The sequence below is a fragment of the Xyrauchen texanus genome, chromosome 41 (genome assembly GCF_025860055.1).
Source record: "Xyrauchen texanus isolate HMW12.3.18 chromosome 41, RBS_HiC_50CHRs, whole genome shotgun sequence".
Classification (NCBI taxonomy): domain Eukaryota; kingdom Metazoa; phylum Chordata; class Actinopteri; order Cypriniformes; family Catostomidae; genus Xyrauchen; species Xyrauchen texanus.
This window is the reverse complement of record NC_068316.1, coordinates 6,357,537-6,380,815: the sequence shown is the minus strand read 5'-3', so window position 1 is coordinate 6,380,815 and position 23,279 is coordinate 6,357,537. Positions and strand designations below refer to the sequence as shown.

The 23,279-nt window shown below is 36.7% G+C and overlaps 1 protein-coding gene across 2 annotated transcripts; it reads right to left on the bottom strand.

The window, feature by feature from the left end:
* Positions 1-357: 357 nt before the first annotated feature.
* si:ch73-173p19.2 (V-type proton ATPase 116 kDa subunit a 1) lies at positions 358-19,853 on the bottom strand. 2 transcript variants are annotated; one of them, XM_052113637.1, is made up of 20 exons: positions 19,674-19,853; positions 17,545-17,623; positions 17,187-17,284; positions 15,968-16,096; positions 14,396-14,517; positions 13,471-13,597; positions 12,717-12,802; positions 8,324-8,417; positions 7,817-8,029; positions 7,270-7,420; positions 7,046-7,179; positions 6,759-6,919; positions 5,478-5,571; positions 4,610-4,728; positions 3,557-3,764; positions 3,376-3,483; positions 3,070-3,147; positions 2,815-2,932; positions 2,352-2,523; positions 358-1,308 (listed from the first exon to the last, which is right to left on the bottom strand). In XM_052113637.1, exons 1-20 carry the CDS (start codon positions 19,788-19,790, stop codon positions 1,227-1,229), a joined length of 2,490 nt encoding a protein of 829 aa, XP_051969597.1. In that variant the 5' UTR covers positions 19,791-19,853; the 3' UTR covers positions 358-1,226. The 2 variants fall into 2 exon arrangements, with proteins under 2 accessions (XP_051969597.1, XP_051969598.1); XM_052113638.1 differs by having other exon boundaries at positions 12,717-12,799.
* Between the last annotated feature and the right edge of the window lie 3,426 nt (positions 19,854-23,279).

Sequence of the window (23,279 nt, the reverse complement as noted above, 5' to 3'; positions counted from 1 at the left end):
TTTTTCTGTTATTGCTATAATCAGATTCAGATGACCATGATGCCCATCTGACTTGCCTGAGGTTGGTTTCTTAACACTGAATTGATCATTTTCTTGTCCGAGTTACACATACTTTGATGACACATTGTGTCCACGCTTTGCTCTGCCGTGCTGTGGTGCACATTTATTTACCTTGTGTAAAAAAAAAAAATTATACAAAAAATTTCAGCAATTTTTAATAGTTAAAATAAAAGATATCCACATAGTTTTTTTTTATATATATATATATATATTTTCTGACAGCCCACTCCAGGATTTTAACAATCTTTTAAAGATACGATGTCACATTGACATGATCCTTGTAAACATTGGCAGGTTTTTTATCATAATCATGTGTTTGAGTTAAAATTAAATGAATACACTTATATATTTTTTATTAGCAGAAAGTTCAAATAGCCTATATTTACTTCCTTTCATAATGTAATTCATTCAGTCTTAACTCATAGTACATCCCTTAAGAAAAGATGCAAAAAATTATCAAATTAAGCTTTTAAAGCACTTATTAATGAAATAATCAAATTACATTTGGCAGTCCCAATATTTGGCTAAATTGAGTAGATACATTAAACTGAATGCACATTCACATTATACACTGCACGTTCTTTATGTGTAGGCCCTTGATAGGATTAATAAATATCTTCAATATCTTCTTTATTGTCTCAAAATAAAATAAACTACTTGATATTATCACATAACGCACGGTAGCGTCATCTCTCCAACCCCAAAACTCCCCAAAACTGCCCAGAACAACCGTGTGTTCAATGATGCGCTGCTCTTAATTTGTTCATATTAGCAGAGTCCATAACATTTATGCAGTTTAAAGAGAAACGACTTAAAATTATACAGAAAAATACTAAATTACAGTCTTCTGTGTTTTACAATATTAATAACAATTAATCAATTATTAAGTTAAGTAACATTCGACTATTAAAAATTCCTGAATATTTACATATCTTCTTCTTCTTATTATTAGTATCAGGGATTTTGAATTTTGCTTCATGCCACCCTTGAATGAGTCTGTGCCCCACATGGGCCACCCCAGTCAAAAAAGTCTGGACACACCACTGTTAAAATGTAAATATATATAATTATTTACATAAAAAAAAAATATATATATTCTTACAGTATATTCACTAAAACATAATAAGGACTTAAACTGTTAGTAGGCCATAAATAATCAATAACTATCATTGTTTTAACAGGCTGCCAAAGGACAAGGGTGTGAACTTGTAGCCAGTTCCTTCGTAAAACTTGTTCTGAAATTCAACCCTGAAAGCAAAAGAATGAAAGAATGTTTAATTTTAACACATTTATGTCACTATGTTGAATAAATTCTATAAAATTCCTTTTTAAACAAAGTTGTATTAGTTTGCATGCTATTAAAGGTCGTAGAGTATACTGAACTCATGCTAAATTTGGATACCTTTCTATTAAAACTTAGTAACCTTTGGGCCAGTTGTATTTAAACATTAATATATATATATATATATATATACACACATTTAAAAAAAAGCTGGACTGCGTTCCCTCGCAACAGTTTTCCGTACCCTCATAAAAGGTTTTGCGTTCCCTCGTAATTATTTTGCATTCCTTTGTAAAACATTAACCATACAGTATCTTTCAAGTAACCATTAGTGAACTATGGTATTTTTAGTAAAACATAATAACAAAATTTACCATGGTTTTACTACAGTTACCATATTATTACCACAATATTTGTAGTGAAACCATACGCCATGTCCACACCAATCCGTTTTTTGTTTGAACACACATTAATTTCCCTATGTTCAATCATGATATTTGTAGTAAATAAATTAATAAATAAAAAAAATTAATAAATTGGATTCAAGCATTTCAATTTCATAGCAAAATTCCATAAAATTGAACAGAGTAATGTTTAACAAAATGAGTCAAACTTATATATATTTAATTCAATTGAATTACATTTTGTTAAAGATTACTCAATTTAATTTGATGGAATTTTGTGAATCTTAAAAATAAGCTGAAATATTTTCGAGTGTATAAAACTAAGTTGACTCTATGGATGCTACAGTATTACTTTTGAAAATAACTTCCATGATTTCCTCCAAAAAAAAGAAAAAAACATGTTTACTACCGTCTTGGTTACTACAATATTACTAACACTAAACTATTCCTGAAAATAAATTCCCTCCCTGTCCTCAAAAGAGTTCTGTCCACTCAACGTCTCCTTTTGTGTTGAATTTGATAATTTTCCAGTGAATTACGCCTTTAATAAAAATTGAAGAGAAGCTTGAAAGTCAGTGGTTATGAATGACTTGAGGTTTTCATACCAGTGCAAGCGTAAAGCATGCAGAAAAGCAGAAAGGCTCTCCATCAACAAAAGAACAGTCACTGTCAGAAGAGCAAAAGCAGCAAAGAGCAGTGCAAGCATGAAAGAGCCCATCCCAGAGGTGAACTTCAGTCCCACCTGTAGAACCATCCGCCAAAGCACCTCTGACAGCTCTGCAAAAGAGAAGCAGAGAGAACTTGATTTACCTTAAATAGTGTTTAATATTGGAATGCTTTTGAAAAATGAAAAATATTAAAGAGTTACAAACAATCACAAGGCGATGACCAAAATGTCTAAAACACGCTTTAGGTTTCCTGAGCTGTATTGTTAGATTATCCTCATAAAAAGCACAATCAATCACTTAGAATCAATTGAAACCAGAACAAATGGACAATCAAACAGGTTTTTATTAATCCTTATATTTTTTATTTGTGGGCATGTGGAAATATTGAGACAGGACAAACCTGCATGAGCCAAACTCAGTGCCCAGAGTCGAAGGTACGAGGCTGTGTTGGAAATGCAGCCCAGGCAGTACTCGATTGTGTGGATGGCCTGATACACAAATATGTCACCCATGCTTACCTGGAACAGGAAGAAGAAGAAAAAAAAACCTGCTTATTGATTGAAGTGCATAAACAACTTCAAATATGTTTATTAGATATAAAGTAACATTGTTCACTGGTGTTCAAGAACAAAATGAGAAGACTTGACAAACGTACCGTTTCATCTCTCTGATGATGTGAGAACGAAGAACGTGCATCTGTTCTACTCTGATCATTCAGAGAGTTTCCAAAAACCTGCATAGATACCTTATTACAGTAGTTGCAGCCACTTAAACAAAATAAATTAATTAATTAAAAAAAAGTGCACAAATACCCTAAACACGATTCATAAGGAATTAAAAGTCCAAAGTATATGATAAGATGTAAAATAAGGTAAAAAAAATATAAAAAATACAGCTCTGTTTCCATGTTGAAACCTAACTGATTGCCTGATCTTAAGACAGTGTCGCTTTACTCACATACCTGGTGTCTGGTTTTCATGCGGGTCCTGTAGACAAATAAGGGTTTGGCCAGGAGCAGCACAGGAACCATGAGGACAGCCGTAACAACCAGGAAAATCTGCACGGCTTTCTGTAGAGAGAACTACAGTATTAGCCATTATCTATTGTTCGACAAGGAGTTATAGAAAAACCTGAAAGCAAACCTGTCCTCCATAAAGGAGATTATGTTGAGATTGATAATCAAACAGCATCATGTTGATGAAGAGCAGCAGAATGCTTGGAGCCTTGTCAGATTGTAGAGTGATGCTCCATTTGTAGATGATGAGGAAGACCAGATATCCAAAAAGAGAGAGTATGAATATCAGCTGCGGAACAAACTGAAATACGATGTCCCGGAAGTTTTGGAAATATCTTTAAAAAGAAAATGTGAATGATAACATATTTTTTTATAAAAAAAATAGTTTCCATAAGAGCAGAAAAGTATATTACAATCAGTTTGGGGTGTAATCTGATTACAAAGTTGTTTGTTACTGTAATCAAATTATTTTACTTTTTAAAAAGTAGTGTAACTCCAATGAGTCTACAATGAGTCTTTTAATCAGATTATAGTTACTGACTTGAAATGTACTTAATTTACTTAAATTCATTTTGTTTAAATACATTACTTACACGTTTCTATAATAATGTTATTTATTTCGAATGATCTGTGACGAATTATATCATATGTTCATTTGTTTCTGTAACTAGCAAACACTACCACATCATTTTTCTAAACACAAATGCACTGCGAAATGTTCTTGATCCATGAGGTCATCACATGCAATGTCTTAAGGTTGATTTTCAGGTCATTTGTTACAACATTTGACATTGACTGAGCCAAATGAAAATAGAGATTCATTTGTTTGTAGAATACTTGAGATGTTATGAACTGAAAAATGTGATTGAAATACACAGGAAATGGTTAACCATTGTCTGAAGTAGTTATTATCTTAATGCAAAACTAATTTGTTATTTGAAAAAGTATTTGCATAAGTTGACATTTTACCATATAACTATTGCCCTTATATCTACACTATAGTCCCAATGGCCTTTTACCCCTAGCGTACCACACACCATTTGATTTTGCATCATCAATATTCAGTAAAATGTTTATTTATTTTAATCATGATACACATTGCAACCAGTAAAACACATATATACAGTGTATATATATATATATGTGTGGCTGAATTTATATCAAATAACCAAATACCCACACATAGTTCACCAAACTCAGGGTCACTCCAAAGAGCATATGACTGACTCCCAATATGACAGACATCTTCATTTTGAAGGAGTTTAGAAAGGACAGCTTGTTTGATGCAATGTTCCAAACCTAAAAATCAGAATCAGTACAATTGTAGAAGAAATCAAGTTCAAATTCACATCAAATTAAAACAAGGTTGGTATGTTTTGAATTATATTTGAATAGGTAAGGTGTACATTGTGAGGACCTAAATGTTGAATATTAACACATAACTTTAACTGGGAGGAGTTTCCCCAATGCCGAATCCACACATATTTCATAATCGATCAGGATGAGAACATGCTCTGCCTCACTGAACACTCATTGAACTTTCTCTCAGCCTGCAGACACTAATGCTTTCATCCGAGTGATTAACACAGGCTCTGCAATTTAAATGTATGTGGTATATTGACAGTATAGACCTATATGAACTTTGAGCATCAATTGTCATACTGTGTGCACCTTTTGCCACAACACGTCATGCCTTGTAGGTATAGAAATGTGTGGATTACAATAAACCTACATTTTTATCACTTTAACTGACTGCTACTAAAACGGCTCCTCTATTGCCTTGCTCTTTCATTTATAGCATCAGAATAGCAAAATCCCTCCACCTAGTGAATAAAACACAGTAAGACAACAAAACTGCTGTTCGTCTCTCAGAACACAGTAATGTATCTATGAAATGGTGCTCAGATTAAAGACAGGCCAGGGTCACAACAATTGAAGCAAATTAAGATGTGTGTTAGACTATTTAAATTAATAGTAGCCAGGAAAAGCTAACACTTAAAATATAACTGTATAAAATACTACACACACAAAATGTTGCATATACTGACCGGGTCAATTCCAAACACATATGGGTCACCGGAAAAAACCCCTGAAATGACCGGATCCAGCTGAAGATGATGGTGTTCCTGCAGTGACTTGTTGCTGAAAATTAATTATATTTTTTGATATATAAAATATATATTTTCTGAAAACAAGTGTTATTATCTCTTAAATACAATTTTGATTTGCAAGTAGATTTATCTTGTTTTAAGCATGTTTAGATATGTTACCAGAAAACCAGATAAATATTGATTATGAAAATAATTTTTTGCATTAACTAAACTAAAAGTTAAAAAACTTTGGTGACAATTTACAATAAGTTTCCATTTGGAAATGTAAATTAAAGGGATAGTTCACCCAAAAATACTCTCATCATTTTTCACCCTCATGCCATCCAAGATGACTTTCTTTCTTCTGCTGATCTCAAACGAATATTTTTTAGAAGAATATTTCAGCTCTGTAGGTACATACAATGAGAGTCAACAGGTTTGAAAACTCTGAAGCTCCAAAAAACATATAAAAGCAGCAGAAAATTAATCCATAAAACTCCAGTGGTTAAATCCATGCCTTCAGAAGTGATATGATCAATATTTAAGTCCTTTTTTTACTATAATTTCTCTCTGCTCAGTAAAACAAAAGAAGAAAAACACTTAGGAGAGAAGAGCACTTAGGAGGGCTAGAAGTGGAGATTTATAGTAAAAAAAGGGCTAAAATATTGAACTGATCACACACACCTATCATATCGCTTCTGAAGACATGGATTAAACCACTGGAGTTTTACGATGCTAAGATATGCTTCTAAAACTCTTAATTTGTGTTCATCAGAAGAAAGAAACTCAAACACATTTGGGATGGCATGAGGTTGAGTAAATGATGAGAACATTTTCATTTTTGAGTGAACTATCCCTTTAAAGCATAAATATCATGAACTAACAATGACCAATATTTTTAAACAGCATTTACTCATCTTGGTTAATGTTAATTGATAAAAACATATTAGTTTGTGTTAATTCATATTGCATTTGAACTAATGATAACATATACAACTTTTATTTTTAAAAATGTATATTTCATTTGTTATTCATGTTACAAATGTTAACAAATGCAAGCGTATTGCGATGTGTTACCAACATTTCTTTACACTTGAAATAAATATTTACAAAAAACAAATCATGATTTCTTTCCATAATTATCTAGAAGCAAGAATACAGCTGATTGCATACAGGAAGATAAAAATGGAAGTACGTTATACTGCTACTTTAAGGTTGGCATGCTTCCAATGTACGTACTGCCATGGCCCGTGGGGATGGAACATTGGTCGAACACACCAGGAAGAGCCAAAAATGTTGAAGGACTTGGAGAAGCAGTCATTGTATATCAGGCCAGTGTAAATGGAGAACATTCCCATGAGCAGAATTATGTAGCGTCCACTGACCAGGACGTCTGTAATCTGGGAGAAAAAGATGTTTATGGACTTCAACAGAAACATTGCTGAAACTAAAGCAGATTTAAATCTGGATTAATTGTGGGAATAAAAACGAAAAGTTGATTATGCAAACAGAGTAGCACTCCATACCTCATTTTTCCACTTTCTTAAATATTCAGCCTGGTTTATGAGCCACACTGCAAATATTGTCATCACAAATCCATGACCACAATCTCCAAACATCACCGCAAACAGGAAGGGGAAGGTCACAATAGTGTATGGAGCTGAGGAAAAAAAAAAAATCACAAAATAATCTAAAGTAAAGCTTGTTGTTTATCGGAAATGATAGCGATTAGAGAGTCCTAGTCAATCACCTGGATTGATCTCTTGATAGGTACCGACTCCATAGGCGTCAATAATTGCTTGGAATCCCTCAGTAAAGGTGTTGGTTCTGTTGAAGGTTGGCGGAGTTTGTTGGGTTTGGATACGGTTCAGGACTGGTGTTACACTAGAACCACTCTGCTCCTAAATACACATATTAAGTCTTGATGTCAAGCCGCTAGTGTCCACTAGCACCGCAAAATGACATGGTTGCTTTAGCGATTGCATTTTTCATGTTACATTTGCTTTTATGGCTCTATCGGTCATGTTTAAGAGCATTAACCTTGAAAACCTCATCTGTTTGGGAAAAAACGTAACTCGCTTTTAGTACCATACAGTGGACATTTAATTCTGGAACTGCCGTGATACATGTCCGCAACCTTGTAATATCATTTTGCAAAAATGTAACCAAAGTCATTGTCAGATAAGGCTGCAGCAACCCTAAAATGAGACTCATTATACATTCCAAACTTTACACATCAGCTTAATTTTGCATTAGCTACATAGCTAAGAAAGGGAACAATCATTTGCAATACTTACTGATCCTTTTATCAGAGCGTTATGAACAACAGTGAGATCTGAAACAGGACACCAGATCTCTGCTACTATCAGCTTCTGTGTGATGTCTATGTTGCAGAGGTTCAGTGTGTAGTAAATGGCCTTCATCTTCTTCACTTTACTGCCCCACTCTTGGACGCGATCTGCTGCTTTGGTCAAGACACTGGCACGATACTCTACGGTTCTTTTCTGGATCTTTAGACATGGACACAAAAACACACTTTGCTTATTTTAATGTAATGTAGTCTCTCACTACCCTGCTGAAAACAGCTTAAAGCTGAAGTGTGTGTTACTTTTCTGGTGTTAAAACAATTTCTCCTATCCCAGCTTAATATGCAGAGACAATCATAAGTAAGCCATTTGTAGGTTAATGTTCTTGAAAATTGTACACACTGTGTCTCTGTGGTGCAAAAAAAAAAAAAAAAAAGACACTTTTAAAAACTTTATGCATAAGTTTTGGATGAAATAAAAATCGGTAATGCAACTCACCATTCGAAGATCTTCCATTCGTGTAATTACATTGCGTCTCATTTCCTTGCGTTCATGCAAGGCTTTTGGGCAAGTGTACAAATTGGCATGAAACCTGCAAGGATTGTAGAGACGAAATGTTTTCAGACTTCAGAAGATGACAATTTCATAGCATTTAAAACTGAACATAAAGCCAATGCAAATATAACTATATTAACAACATTTGTAAGTATGCTGGCATAGTAGTAGTGTCAATTGTTTATGCTGATATCTTTGTAGAGAGCAGGGTGGCAGATGAATTATACAATGATGATATTTATGTTATGCTAATAGAATTTAATTATATCGATTGCAATGTACTCAAAATTCACTAAAATTATTTGCAAACAGAAATTGTTCATTATACTTTGTCAAGGCTCGTAGATTTTGGAAATGACCAATAGGAACAATAACTCTTCTGTTAATCAGCCGATGGTGCCAGATGTCTTCAAAATGGCCAAATATCAGCTGATTAATGGGCACGGCCGATGTGAGTGTTTCATTAACTCTGGGCACTTATAGCATCGTAAACTTCTAGAAAGTGTCGATAAAACATTTTTCACACTCTCACAATTAGTAAATTAGTCTCCTAATCATGTCCAACAGTCTATGTACATGGATTACAGCAGATTTATGTCATTAAAGTAATTAAAATTCCCTCCACATTTCAAATTCTGTGTATGGTTTAATATAATTCTGTGCTGTTAATTAGGATGATGGAATTTACTTTTTTTGTATTTATTTTTTTACACACAATTAAATTTTTCCATGATCTGACAAAATTACATCTTTATTAGAAATTACATCCATAAAATTACTCTGCTCAAAAGTTATATTTACCTTAAATTTTCTTTGTTTTCTTCAAACATCAGGTGTCTCACATTTCATTTCAAGCATGCTTTTCAATGACACTTTTGTTGACTTGGTTTAGAAGTACACTAACGTTTAAAAAACTTTATTAGTGGCAAAAATGTTTGGTGTGGTGGAAAAACACCCCAACTGTTGGACAGATATAGATATATAGATATAGATATAGATATATATATATATATACACACACACAGTATATTAGGGCTGTCGATTTAACGCATTAATTCAGTGCGATTAATTTGACAAAAAATAACGCGTACATTTTTTTTATGCATTTAATCGCAATACCCCCGGACCATAATAAGGAATATTCCTGAGAAATGCAAGCTTGTAGTACCACCTGTTTACTCCAGAGGGCAGTAAGTGAAATTTCAAAAAGGCACAGTTTATACAGTGAAGAAAACAACCCAAAACACAGAAGTTCTTGCGTTCAAAACACTTGAAGGAGCTCAAATGCGAACTAAGGGATCTCAAGATATGTGTTATGAACAGAAGGCAGCGAAGGCAGACGAAGGTTGAGGATCCAAATGCAGCTTACTTTATTATTAACAAAAATACAAAGGAAAACCCTCAATGGGGAAATAAACATGAACAGAGAACTCAGGCAGGGAACACAGACCAGGCTAACCACATTCACAAACATTCAACGAACGACAGGGAGTGAACAAAAAGCAGGGCTTAAATAACCAGGGAGTGATGACTGAATTAGACACAGGTGAGAACAATGAACAAAATGGCAGTGGTGATGGCAGGTGGATTCTGGGAAGTGTAGTACATTTAACAATGACAAGTGAAACCCAGGGCAGACAATAAGGGAATCGTGACATAGTAAAAAAATAAATGAAAAAAAAATCGTCCAAGGAGTGGGGGGGTGGAAGCAAACAGACAGACCAGAGGAGCACAAGGGGAAAACAGACAGACCAAGGGAGCACAAGGGGCAGACAGGCAGTCCAAGGGGCACAAAGGGAGCAGACAGGCAGTCCAAGGAGGCACAGGGAGCAGACAGGAAGTCCAAGGGGGCACAAAGGGTAAGGACAGGTTCAGGTGGTCTGGGAGCTGGCCACCGGACAAGGATAGGTTCAGGAGGCCTGGGAGCTGGCCACAGGGCAAGGACAGGTTTGGGGGACCTGGGAGGAGGCCACTGGACAGGGACTGGGTCAGGGGGCCTGGGAAGAGGCCACAGGACAGGGACCGGGTCAGGAGGCCTGGGAGGAGGCCACAGGACGGAAACAGGGTCAGGAGGCCTGGGAGCTGGCCACAGGGCAAGGACAGGTTCAGGAGGCCGAACCGTGGAAGGTGGAGCCATTGCAGGCGGAGCCGATGGAGGTGGCACCGTAGGAGGCTCTAGAGGCGGAGCCGATGGAGGTGGCGCCGTAGGAGGCTCTAGAGGCGGAGGTCTGGAAGGTTCTGGAGGTGGAGCCGAGGGAGGTGGCGCCGTAGGACGCTCCAGAAGAGAAGCCCTGGAAGGCTCGAGAGGCTTGAGAGGCGGAGCCCTGGGAGGCTCGAGAGGCGGAGCCAAGGGAGGCTCAGGGGGCATGGCCGCAGGAGGCTCAGGAGTCTCTGGGAGAGGAGCCGTAGAAAGCTCGGGAGGCGGAGCTCTGGAAAGCTCAGGAGGCTCTGAAGGCGGAGCTCTGGAAAGCTCGGGGGGTACTGGCTCTTGGACGGTCATGGCCACTGGCGCTGGCTCTTGGACGGTCGAGGCTACAGGCGCTGGCTCACTGACATCGGAGGCTACAGGTGCTGGCTCACTGACATCGGAGGCTACAGGCGCTGGCTCACTGACATCGGGGGCTACAGGCGCTGGCTCACTGACATCGGGGGCTACAGGCGCTGGCTCACTGACATCGGAGGCTACAGGCGCTGGCTCACTGACATCGGAGGCTACAGGCGCTGGCTCACTGACATCGGGGGCTACAGGCGCTGGCTCACTGACATCGGGGGCTACAGGCGCTGGCTGGTTGGCCGTGGTTAGCGGAGGCTGGAGAGCAGAGGCCTTTCTTCTCCTCCTCCTCCGGGCGGATGAAGTTAGCAGCGCTGGTTCGTTGACCACGGCAGGCGTGGGGGTTGGCTCACTCACCGTGACTGGCGAGGAAAGCCCAGAGGCGGGAGCTGGGATCTGGAGAGGTGGTTCCCCGGCAGCGAACTCCTCCAAGATGAGTCCCACGTACTCCCGCCAGGTGCAGTCTCCGGGAGTTCCCACCACCGGTGTTTGGGAACACCGAACCGGTACGCCACCTTCAGAGTGTGGTCATCCCAGCCGGTGCAACTGGCCACGTTGGTGAAAAAGTAGGAGAACTCCCAGACAGACAAATCCGCCTGTGTCAGCTCCATGAGGAACCCTGCTAGATCCATTGTAGGTCGTTCGTTCTGTTATGAACAGAAGGCAGCGAAGGCAGACGAAGGTTGAGGATCCAAATGCAGCTTACTTTATTATTAACAAAAATACAAAGGAAAACCCTCAATGGGGAAATAAACATGAACAGAGAACTCGGGCAGGGAACACAGACCAGGCTAACCACATTCACAAACATTCAACGAACAACAAGGAGTGAACAAAAAGCAGGGCTTAAATAACCAGGGAGTGATGACTGAATTAGACACAGGTGAGAACAATGAACAAAATGGCAGTGGTGATGGCAGGTGGATTCTGGGAAGTGTAGTACATTTAACAATGACAAGTGAAACCCAGGGCAGACAACAAGGGAATTGTGACAATATGCTTAAAGTTAATGAATTTTGTATTTTGATTTAAACTATTTATATTTATTTTCCTTTTGTTGTTTAATATTCCTCTTGGCTCTCGGTGTAAAAGTTTTGTAAGCATTAATAAAAAAAAAAAAATTGTCTGATGCAGGTGTAAATTGACGGGTCCTTAAACAAGCCCTCATAATAAATCTCCAACTGATTGACAAATTCACTTGTGAAATGGATTGCTGTGAACTGTGTGCCAATGATTGACTTATGATCAATAATATGGAAGTAAACAATACATTTACAAAAAACTCTTCTGCCACAAGAATGTAATGCATATAAAATAATTTTCACACAATAGATATTTTAATTGTTTTGTTTGTTTGTTTGTTTTTAACACGTAAACATGTTATAATTTCATAATTATAAAATTGAAAGTCTGGGTCTGGGACAAGGCTAGAACAATCAAATCTATACATAAAAGACCTTTGAAAAGTACAAAAAAATAACTGATGAAGGCCTGGTAAAAAGTTAGTTAGTAGTTAGTAAGTCCATTTTAATTTGATCTTCACATAAAAAAAAATGTAAAGTTGAGAAAAAATTTAACAACCCCTGGTACATAAAACGGTTGAAGAAACACCCATACATCAGTCTATCACTATAGGCTCCATTATTACAGCCATCATTCTATACTTCTATGCATGGAATTTTTTTGGCTAAGCTAAACTTCTACATGCTTATTATAGCAATGTTGCTTTTTATTATCTAAACGCATTCTAAAATGTTTCTGTGCTTGGAAATAAATGTCACTCACCCATCACACACTTTTCTGATCTTGTCTCGCACTTGATCTCCCTGGACAAATATAATGAACACATCCTTCTTCACAGTTCCCCTCTGCTTAAAATAATACAAATAAAAATGAATTAAATTAATAAATAAATGAATACATTTGATAAATTAAAACAAAATTAAAACACACACACACACACACACACACACACACACACACACACACACACACACACACACACACACACACACACACACACACACACATTTGCTGACTGTGTTCAGATAGAGTCTGTGCATTAGTTCACAATGCCTTAAATAGAACAATCTATATCGTCAAGGCTAATGTGCACTTCAAAAGAGAGCATTAAAGCCACATGTGTGGTGTGTATTGACAATCACGGTCAAGTGCGTATTGATTGCTTTAAATATTCATGAGCACATATAAATACACTCTGATAATGGATTCTGGATTCTGGTGTCAGCAATTATTATGTTTATTTTGGAGTTTGGAGCATGGGCATATTGCCACGTAGAGTCGGGTCCAAATGCCAGAGACCACTTGTCTATTTAAATGCGATGGTCAATCTGTAAGCATATTTGTTTACAATAAATAAGGGATCTAGAATCTGAAATATCTATAAATATTTTACTTCATAACTTTTTTTTATGGTCTTAAACCTTTGTACATATTTAGTTGTCCAAAGAACATCAGTGAAGCTATAAAACATACAGAAAATACTCATGAAAAATATGCAGCCTTTAGATTCTCTCACTTCTGCTTGGAGTTCTTCAGTGTCTTGAATCTCGGCATGTCGGAGGACGAAATTTCCATGAAAAAGACGCCAAAGAACCTTTTCAAAAGCAGGAAACCTTTCTTGCTTGATAACACCTGCAATAAATCTAACAGTGGGTAGAAATATAGAGCTTGAGTTATCTATATGGTTCTTATGGTATTAAAAGAGTAAGATTTCGATGTATTGGTTTCTGGATTCTTTAAAGCATAGAACTGATTATGCTTTACATTGCATATCAAAAGTAATCAGTATTTAATGTAGTTTGTGTCATAGTTTCCCTTGCATATATTTGTCACACAACCTGCCTAAGTTGCCATCTGCCGATTTCGATCAATTCTACCAAGTGGCAGATGACTTGGTCCAAAGTAATATAGAGTTTGATTGGACACACTGCATTTGATGTCAACAAGGGAAGCATGGAAGCATTCCCATGTAATCACAACTGGAGTTTTGTGGCTTTTATTCCAAGTCTTTTAGCTTTAAATCCATCTACATGCATCTATACATTAGTACTCCTAAAATTCACCTTTAGCATATATACACATTTAAAATTCTTCCAGGAAAAAGACCAGAATCATTGACCACCCATACCATTTGATACAATGTACTTATAATGTACATACATGTTGTTGCATTGTAATTACATTTAAAGTACTTGCATTTAATTACATTTGTAGTTCAACTGTTAACTTTACCCCTAACCCAACCCTTACCCCAAAACCTAACTTTTACCTCTTATCCTAACCCTAGCTCTACCCCAACCTCAATAGCAGCAAATGTGGGTATTTTGCAGAACGACATGTAGTTACACAGTGAATACATAGTATTGTATGTCTTTAATGTTAGTACATAGTAGTAAAGGCCACCTAATATAAAGTGTGACCAACAACGGTATCTAATGTACCCTAGACTTAGAGGTCCAGTGTTGCTGGTGTTGCTGTTTCTGCGGCTGGTCATGCGGGATGAGACGGTCATAGACACATATTCTTCAGAAGGAAGCTCTGAACAGGTCAGCAGAGACTCAGCCTATAACACAAATGGTTAGAAAGACAACATAACTAAAGGGATATCTAAGCTCTGTTGGTCCATTTAATGCAAGTGAATGGTGGTCAGAAATTTGAAGGTCCAAAAAGCACAAATGCAGCATAAAAGTAACCCATAAGACCCCATTGTTCAGTCCATATCCTCAGAAGCGATATGATAGTTGTGGGTGAAAAACAGATCAATATTTAAGTCTTTTTTTTTTTTTAAATAAATCTACTCTTTCACCAGCCCTCCTATGCATGTTCTCGAGTTTTTCTTCTTTTGCTTTTTTGCTGATGCACATTCTTTTAGCATAACGCCACCTACTGGGCAGGGAAAAAAGGAAGGAATGAATCAAAGAATAATAATAAATAAATCATATTTGCACAAAGAATGCGAATCTGCAAAAAATAAAAGAAGTCTGGTGAACTTGCAAAGGAGGGCTGGTGAAAGTCTAGATTTATATTAAAAAAGGACACAAATATGTATAAGTTTCTCACCGACACCTATCATATCACTTCTGAATATAACGATTTAACCACCAGAAGTTATACTGATTACTTTTATGCTGCATTTGTGTGCTTTTTGGACCTTCAAAGTTTTGGACCTTAATTTACTTGCATTGCATGAACCTACGAAGCTGAAATATTCTTTAAAAAATCTTTGTTTGTGTTCAGCAGAAGAAAGAAAGTCATACACATCTGACATGAGGGTAAATCATTTTTTTGGGTGAATGAACCCTTTAAGTACATCAACCTACATTGCCATATTGCAGCATGGTCTCAAATAAAGAAATATTTTGCCAGGAGCACTTCATTTCTCAAGGAAATTGCAACTTCAAGAGCGTTTTTAAATATTTTGTCAGTATAAACCCCTGCTTGATGGAGTTCCTGTTCTTCAAAATAAAACTTTGGTCAAGTCTAACATCATTCACATATTACTATGACATAACTAAAAGAAATGATGAAACAAACAGCCATGAAACAAGGCATATAAGGCTACCAATAGTGGCATTTACAAGCATGATAGCTTTATTATAAAATCATTTAAAAATAAATAAACTTAAAGATACGTTTTTGAGAATGATGTTAATCTGAATTAAAAAGGTTCGAGTTGTCTCTCAAGAGGAGTCAATTAGACCCATTATTTCAAAGAATATGTGGAGCAATATATAAAAGACCAATTTCAGATAGAAGCGGCACTAAATCTGCATGCTGTATGAATGTCATATGTGTACTGAAGCCTTCCTTTGCAACATTTAGTGTGGTTATAACTAGGTATGTACATATACAACATTTGTAAACAGTCAAAAAAATTGTATATATATATATATACATATACGGCCCCTGGCCCTAAAGTATCAATCTGTTCAGCAAGCTCTAATAGTGGGTTTAGTTATGGAAGAAAATGATTCTGAGTACAGGTAAGTGTAAGATCTCAAGATCTTCGTTACCTCCTCAAAGAAGTTTTCGGTCATCCTGAGCAGAGAGTCAATGTCCATCAGCTCAGTGAGGTTCTGCCTAAGTGCATCATGGTTACAGTTGATCTCTCTCAGTTCCTGCTCCAACTTCTCAAAGGTGGACTAAAGATTTGGAGGCAAGAGTAACAGTGCATCACATTAACATTACGGTTTATGTTATGCATTAAAATGCATCTTGGTGTATTAATTTTGTGTTAAAAGAGTGCAATTGTTTCTCACCTGATTCTTCACACTTCAGCTTTAAAGGGATAGTTCACCCAAAAATCAAAATTCAGTTATTGTTTACTCACCCCTGAGTTGTTATAACTCTGAATGACTTTCTTTCTTTTTCTTAACACAAAGGGAGAAATTGCAAAAAAACAATTGTGCTCAGTGATGTCATACAATGGCAGTTTATAGTGATGACATCTTCAAGTTTCAAAAGAACGCAAAATTATTATTCAGAAGTCTAATAAATTATTCCACGAGATTTATGATTGTTATTAAAGCAAATGATAAGATTTGGTGTGCAACAAACTGAAATCAAATGTATTATTTCGTGAAAACGTTCACTTGGGGCGTTCAAACGAAAATCTAAAAACAGGTCCGCCATAGTGATAGTGACAACAGAACACAACACAGCTGCACAAAATCAGAGAACAGAACTTACTAAACATGTCTGAAGAGTTTCTAGTCGGACAATTGATGCATTTCTATGCCCAGCCTGATTTGTTTGAAAGTTTTTGGACTGGTGCCAGTTCAGAGCAGACGGAGTTACCCGTGCAATGCTGAAAATAGAAAACAAGGGATCGATAAAATGTAGCATCGCTCGTCCTTGCTGGTTAGGACAAAAACTCTGATTATCATAGAGCATATTTAATTTGCTTTCAGGTTAGGATATAGTGTGACTGTGGCTGCCTGTAGCCTCCTCTGTGTTTCTGTTTGATTTCTGAATACTCCGTTTAAAAAAATTAGGATGTGCATGAAATGCATCAATTCTTCTGCAACATTGTTTCACAATTTCTCCCTTTGTGTTAAGAAAAAGTAAGAAAGTCATACGGGGTTATAACAACACAGGGGTAAACAATGACTGAATTTTCATTTTTGGGTGAACTAATTCTTTAAGTTGCATTTGAATGCAATATCAATTAGACATTTTAAATGTCCAGTGTAAATAAAACAAAAATAACAAAATAGCAAGTAATTTTTTCACCTCTAGCTCCAGAACGTCTCTGGGACAGGGGACCATCTCCTTTTCCTTCGTTGCAGCAATAACAATGTTACATTTCACCATCTCTTTCTCGAGATACCCTAAATGATAACATTTCAAGAGACAAAGAAAGCTTGAAATATAATCATATCAAAGATAGTTCTTTGGTGTGCAATGTCTAAATACATCTAAGGAACATAATGCAAGTGTAATCTTAACAAATGTAATTCTGTTAGATAACTTTAAATTAACAAGTGAAAAATGATAAATGTTGAGCTTAAAAAAATATTAATAAATATTTACTTAATTTAGAAAATTGTATAATAATGTGATAGCTTTCTGAATAACACCACGTTCTTACTCAGAATTCTCTCCATTTCTTCACATTTCTTCACTTCTTTCACAAATCGCCTCTGAAAATCCATTACACCAGGATTCAGCTGGACAACCATTGGGAAAAAATACAGTTAAATTCACAATTGTAACATATCAAGGCAGAGTCTTAACAACTTATCAGTTTTGGAGTTGTTAAGTATTAGACTAGTTTTAGCCCTATTAGCCTCTGAAAAAGCTCCTTTATTCATTGGAGGACATCAATATATGTTTCTCTCTCTCTCTGCAGCTTTTTCCATTGATTCGGCCAATGGTGAGAAATGAAATTCCATGACAATGAAAGTCCAATATGAACTGAACAATTAAGTAGAGAGTGAGGATACACACTGGAATATGTGTGCATGCTACTAAAAGCAGATTACATTTAGAAATCAATGGAATGTTTTTAAAGGCTACTTGAGTGCCAAATGCCCTGAGCATTTACTGCAACAAATGAATCCTCCATTACAACAATAAAAGTACAAAATCAAACCAGAATGGAAAGATCATTTATATATGTAATCATGGCTAATGGGCCTAATGACAATTACATTTTCAACTATGATGTCATTTCATATTGTACAAGTTTAACAGTGCAGACTCTGTAGCCACTTTACATTGCCAAATGGATTGTCCATATTTGTATTCAAATTGGCCTGGAGACACTTACATACACATGCATTTGTTTTTCTATTATGGTAGGGACTTTCCATTTACTTCTATGCCATAAGTAATACATCCAAAGTCAAGGGGCATGGCAATTAAGTTTTGGTATTTTCACGCAAGCATGCGCTATGTCTGAGCGCAAGTGGGTTTGGCGAAATTGCAATTTAATTCTGAGGGGATTCTCTGGCAACGTCTGTATCCTAATAGTCCATTCCCTGTCAAGCACCAGTGATATAAACAAAGACAGCACATTTATAAGACGTTGGTAATAAGATGTATGGACTTACGTTCTTTTGTGCATTAACTGCGTCCCTGAATGTCAGGCAAATTTCTATGATTGTGACATGCTTCTTTTATATGCACTGAAAAATGTTTAAAAGATTTAGATTTATGCTCTGTTAAATTATAGAGAATATAATATTATTACAAATTTTCATCTACTGAAATCAAGGCTAGTATTAACAGTGATTGTATCGGAATGCACTTCACTTCTACCGGTTGATTTTCATTTTTAAACATGAAAAAAAGAACATAAAATCAGTAATATTTCTAAATTCAAATGACATTTTAAATGAAAAGAAAATATAATCAAAATAAATAAATCATATCAAATCCAAAACATTCTGTCCAACTTCTTCAACTGGCCCCTTTTGCACTTAAAAATCACTCTACGCCAACATGTGGAAAAATACCCATACAAATTAAATTTGACCATACATACAATTGTAAATATAAACATAATAACAATAAACCATGAACTAAAGATAGTTGAACACAAATCTCATCAATATTTTTTTCAAAAAACAGTGATCATCATGGACATAATTAGATTTTCTACTATATTTTAAGAGTTAACCTGCTGGTTAAATCTCCAAACTGCAAATACAGCAACTGACTTTAGACTTTGCACTGAAAACAGACATGCTTTTGAAACGTCTTAGCACAATTACCTATTTCTAAGGAAAATTTCAAATTGCGCTTTGCGCCACTTAATTTACATAGAGTACACCCACAGTTTATGCACATACACCCACAGATAGCGCAAACACTTACGCCCACACCCACTTGCTCCTTGTGCTGTCATGAATATTGTGAATTAACACTCTTACGAAAATTGGATAAGACATTATGTACAGTAGCACGTAGCACTGCATTTTGCACACTTATGAAAGTAGAGCATCTATTGTTTTTTTGAAAAGCTAATTACAATCGACTAAACCTAATCAAAACTATGCCCTTAAAATATATATATATACATGTTTTTCTTTGCATTTTTTTCCAAAAATAAAACATCACTGATTTTATCTTCCCAATGGGAGGTATTTGTCCGATTTCCGGGGACAAATGTGTCCCCAAACTATAGCTAAGTATCAAAAAACACAAACATATGAAGTAGTACACACAAGCTGTAATCATATGACATATGACACAAGCAAAACACTGGTTACTCACATCTTTAAACTGAACCAATCCAAGATGTCCAAGTTCACTGATACAATTGTGGGCCGACTCCTTTTGAAAAAACAGCTGCACAAGACACATCTCCTCACTTCGAAATAAACAACTCATTCTCAAATACTTACTATAACGAAGACTGTTCTTGATAGAAAGGATGAACACAAACAGCTCACATGCTGCTGTTGCTGCAGTGATTGTCTGGTTTCTGTAACTCAGTCTATTAAATGTCTGTCTGACAGAGATCAATAGTGTACTTGTGTGGCCCCAGAATCAATATTGACAGCACTAGCACGGATGAGGCATCCAGCCCAAATTATGATTAGCAATCCTGCTGTAGCCCCAGGCTTAGATATGCATCTATTGCAAAGTGCTATATAATTATATTAGGGATACCAGGACTTTACTGCACACATGGGGGTTGTCACAAGGACTATATCTAAGAAAGTAAGGTTATGAGTCAAAAGTTTAAGTCTAGAAATTTATATTTTTCTTGCATGTTGACTTCAAGCAACTAGTTAAAAACTGTTTTAAATCCATTTTTGTAATTATTTCCTCTAAACTAATATTATAATACACAAAAATGAACTTACGTTAAGAAATAGTCACTGGAGTAAAAGTGACATATAGCCCCAGTCTCCCCTATATATTATATGTGTAATAACTGCTTTTGCATATGTTGCAACAATAGTAATATTCTTTTACTGTATGTTACTAATCACATCTCTCACCCTAATGACAGAATGCCTATGATTTCCTTGGAAATTTGGCAAGCGTGTTCACCACTAATTGACAAGAGCATTCCTGCAACCTTTACATTTCATGAGGATTTACTGCATATTACCGCATTTAATGCTCCTGTGTGTGTGTTACAGCTCAACCAACTGCATTTAAATGGATCTGTCCTTACAAATCAGAGCATACAGTAATATGCCCCAACAGGCCAAATCTCTAGGGTGGAAACTTTAAATGACGACTGTAGAGCATCTGAGCAAAATACTTCATTATACTGGATTTTTGGGCTTAACTATTACCTGTTGCTTTTTCAGAGTTGCCTCAAGGGGTGCTATAGCAGACATAAACTTTCAGGATATGTGCCCCCCTCTGTGCAAAATAATCTCATCCTGCTAAACCACCATTGATATACAATACTATCTAAATAATTAGGGCTGTCAATTGATGATTTTTTTTAAATCAAATTAATTACATGACATGCCGATTAATTAATCAAATGAATTGTATGTATAAAGCCCCCCAAATAACAGTAATTTAACACGTGATTAAATAATAATAAATATAATACACTGTATATTACAAATATGATTCAAATAATTTAAATGCTTTATTGAAATTAAATTAAATGCAAATGCGTATGCATACTTTTGCATACGTTACCCTTATGAAAGGCAACTTTTCCATCTTTTTTTTTTTAAGAAATTACTTTGTACAATTGGAATAAAAGTCCTTGTCTTTGTTTACATGTGGTCTATGAAAACACACAAAAACTGGACCATTTTCTTTACATTTTATTGGTTTTATTTCACTTTGTTACACCTATTGTGTTCCTGGTCAAAAGTGACCGACCATTAGAAATGAACGGATTAGACAACAACATACAGAAATATGAAGTGTTCGGAACATCCCAATACTTCAGACGAGTACATATGTGCATGTGTGCACACACACACACACACACACACACACACACACACACACACACACACACACACACACACACACACACACACACACACACACACACACACACACACACACACGAGCGCCCTCTTGTGCATTCCTTCTTTGAGGAATATTTCAAGATCTGTTTAGCATATTATGTTGTGTTTGGGCTTGTTTGAATCGGGATAGTCTGCTGTAAGTTACAATATGTCATTGTCTATGTTATATGTATATTTTAGGAAGTAATAAGGAAAAATGTGACAAAAACACAAATCTGTTTACTATATTTATGTGTGTCAGTGGGAAACTAATACTCACTGCAGTTTGACCTCAAGCTTGCTTAAGAGGGAACAATGAAGTGTACCACTTTCACAATACAAGTGCCCAACTTCACCAGTAAAATTTTGGGATTTGGTCAAAACAAGGGTCTTCAAAGATTAATTTGGATCATAATTAAAAGTGCCAGGAAAAATAAAATGGTCCTAATTTTGTGCATGGCACAAGTAGCAACATGATCAGAGAAAAAGCTATATTAGTTCATTTTAACATACACTCACCTAAAGGATTATTAGGAACACCTGTTCAATTTCTCATTAATGCAATTATCTAATCAACCAATCACATGGCAGTTGCTTCAATGCATTTAGGGGTGTGGTCCTGGTCAAGACAATCTCCTGAACTCCAAACTGAATGTCAGAATGGGAAAGAAAGGTGATTTAAGCAATTTTGAGCGTGGCATGGTTGTTGGTGCCAGACGGGCCGGTCTGAGTATTTCACAATCTGCTCAGTTACTGGGATTTTCACGCACAACCATTTCTAGGGTTTACAAAGAATGGTGTGAAAAGGGAAAAACATCCAGTATGCGGCAGTCCTGTGGGCTGAAAATGCCTTGTTGATGCTAGAGGTCAGAGGAGAATGGGCCGACTGATTCAAGCTGATAGAAGAGCAACTTTGCCTGAAATAACCACTCGTTACAACCGAGGTATGCAGCAAAGCATTTGTGAAGCCACAACACGCACAACCTTGAGGCGGATGGGCTACAACAGCAGAAGACCCCACCGGTACCACTCATCTCCACTACAAATAGGAAAAAGAGGCTACAATTTGCAAGAGCTCACCAAAATTGGACAGTTGAAGACTGGAAAAATGTTGCCTGGTCTGATGAGTCTCGATTTCTGTTGAGACATTCAGATGGTAGAGTCAGAATTTGGCGTAAACAGAATGAGAACATGGATCCATCATGCCTTGTTACCACTGTGCAGGCTGGTGGTGGTGGTGTAATGGTGTGGGGGATGTTTTCTTGGCACACTTTAGGCCCCTTAGTGCCAATTGGGCATCGTTTAAATGCCACGGCCTACCTGAGCATTGTTTCTGACCATGTCCATCCCTTTATGGCCACCATGTACCCATCCTCTGATGGCTACTTCCAGCAGGATAATGCACCATGTCACAAAGCTCGAATCATTTCAAATTGGTTTCTTGAACATGACAATGAGTTCACTGTACTAAAATGGCCCCCACAGTCACCAGATCTCAACCCAATAGAGCATCATTGGGATGTGGTGGAACGGGAGCTTTGTGCCCTGGATGTGCATCCCACAAATCTCCATCAACTGAAGATGCTATCCTATCAATATGGGCCAACATTTCTAAAGAATGCTTTCAGCACCTTGTTGAATCAATGCCACGTAGAATTAAGGCAGTTCTGAAGGCGAAAGGGGGTTAAACACAGTATTAGTAGCCTATGGTGTTCCTAATAATCCTTCAGGTGAGTGTATATATATATATATATATATATATATATATATATAAAGTCTGGAGTAAAATGTAGGCTACTGCATAGTGGTTATGACCCAACAGTCGGGTTGAGGGGTCCTGCATTTCCTCCAGGAATAGGGGGAGGTGGTTGTGGAGTCACGTGAC

Coding starts and splice junctions, on each gene's coding strand:
- si:ch73-173p19.2 (XM_052113637.1), bottom strand. CDS start 19,790: ATGAGTTGTTTATTTCGAAGTGAGGAGATGTGTCTTGTGCAGCTGTTT. Junction 13,598..14,395: donor ACTGGACCTCTAAGTCTAGG/GTACATTAGATA, acceptor ACCCACTGTTAG/ATTTATTGCAGGTGTTATCA. Junction 8,418..12,716: donor ATCAGAAAAGTGTGTGATGG/GTGAGTGACATT, acceptor CAATCCTTGCAG/GTTTCATGCCAATTTGTACA.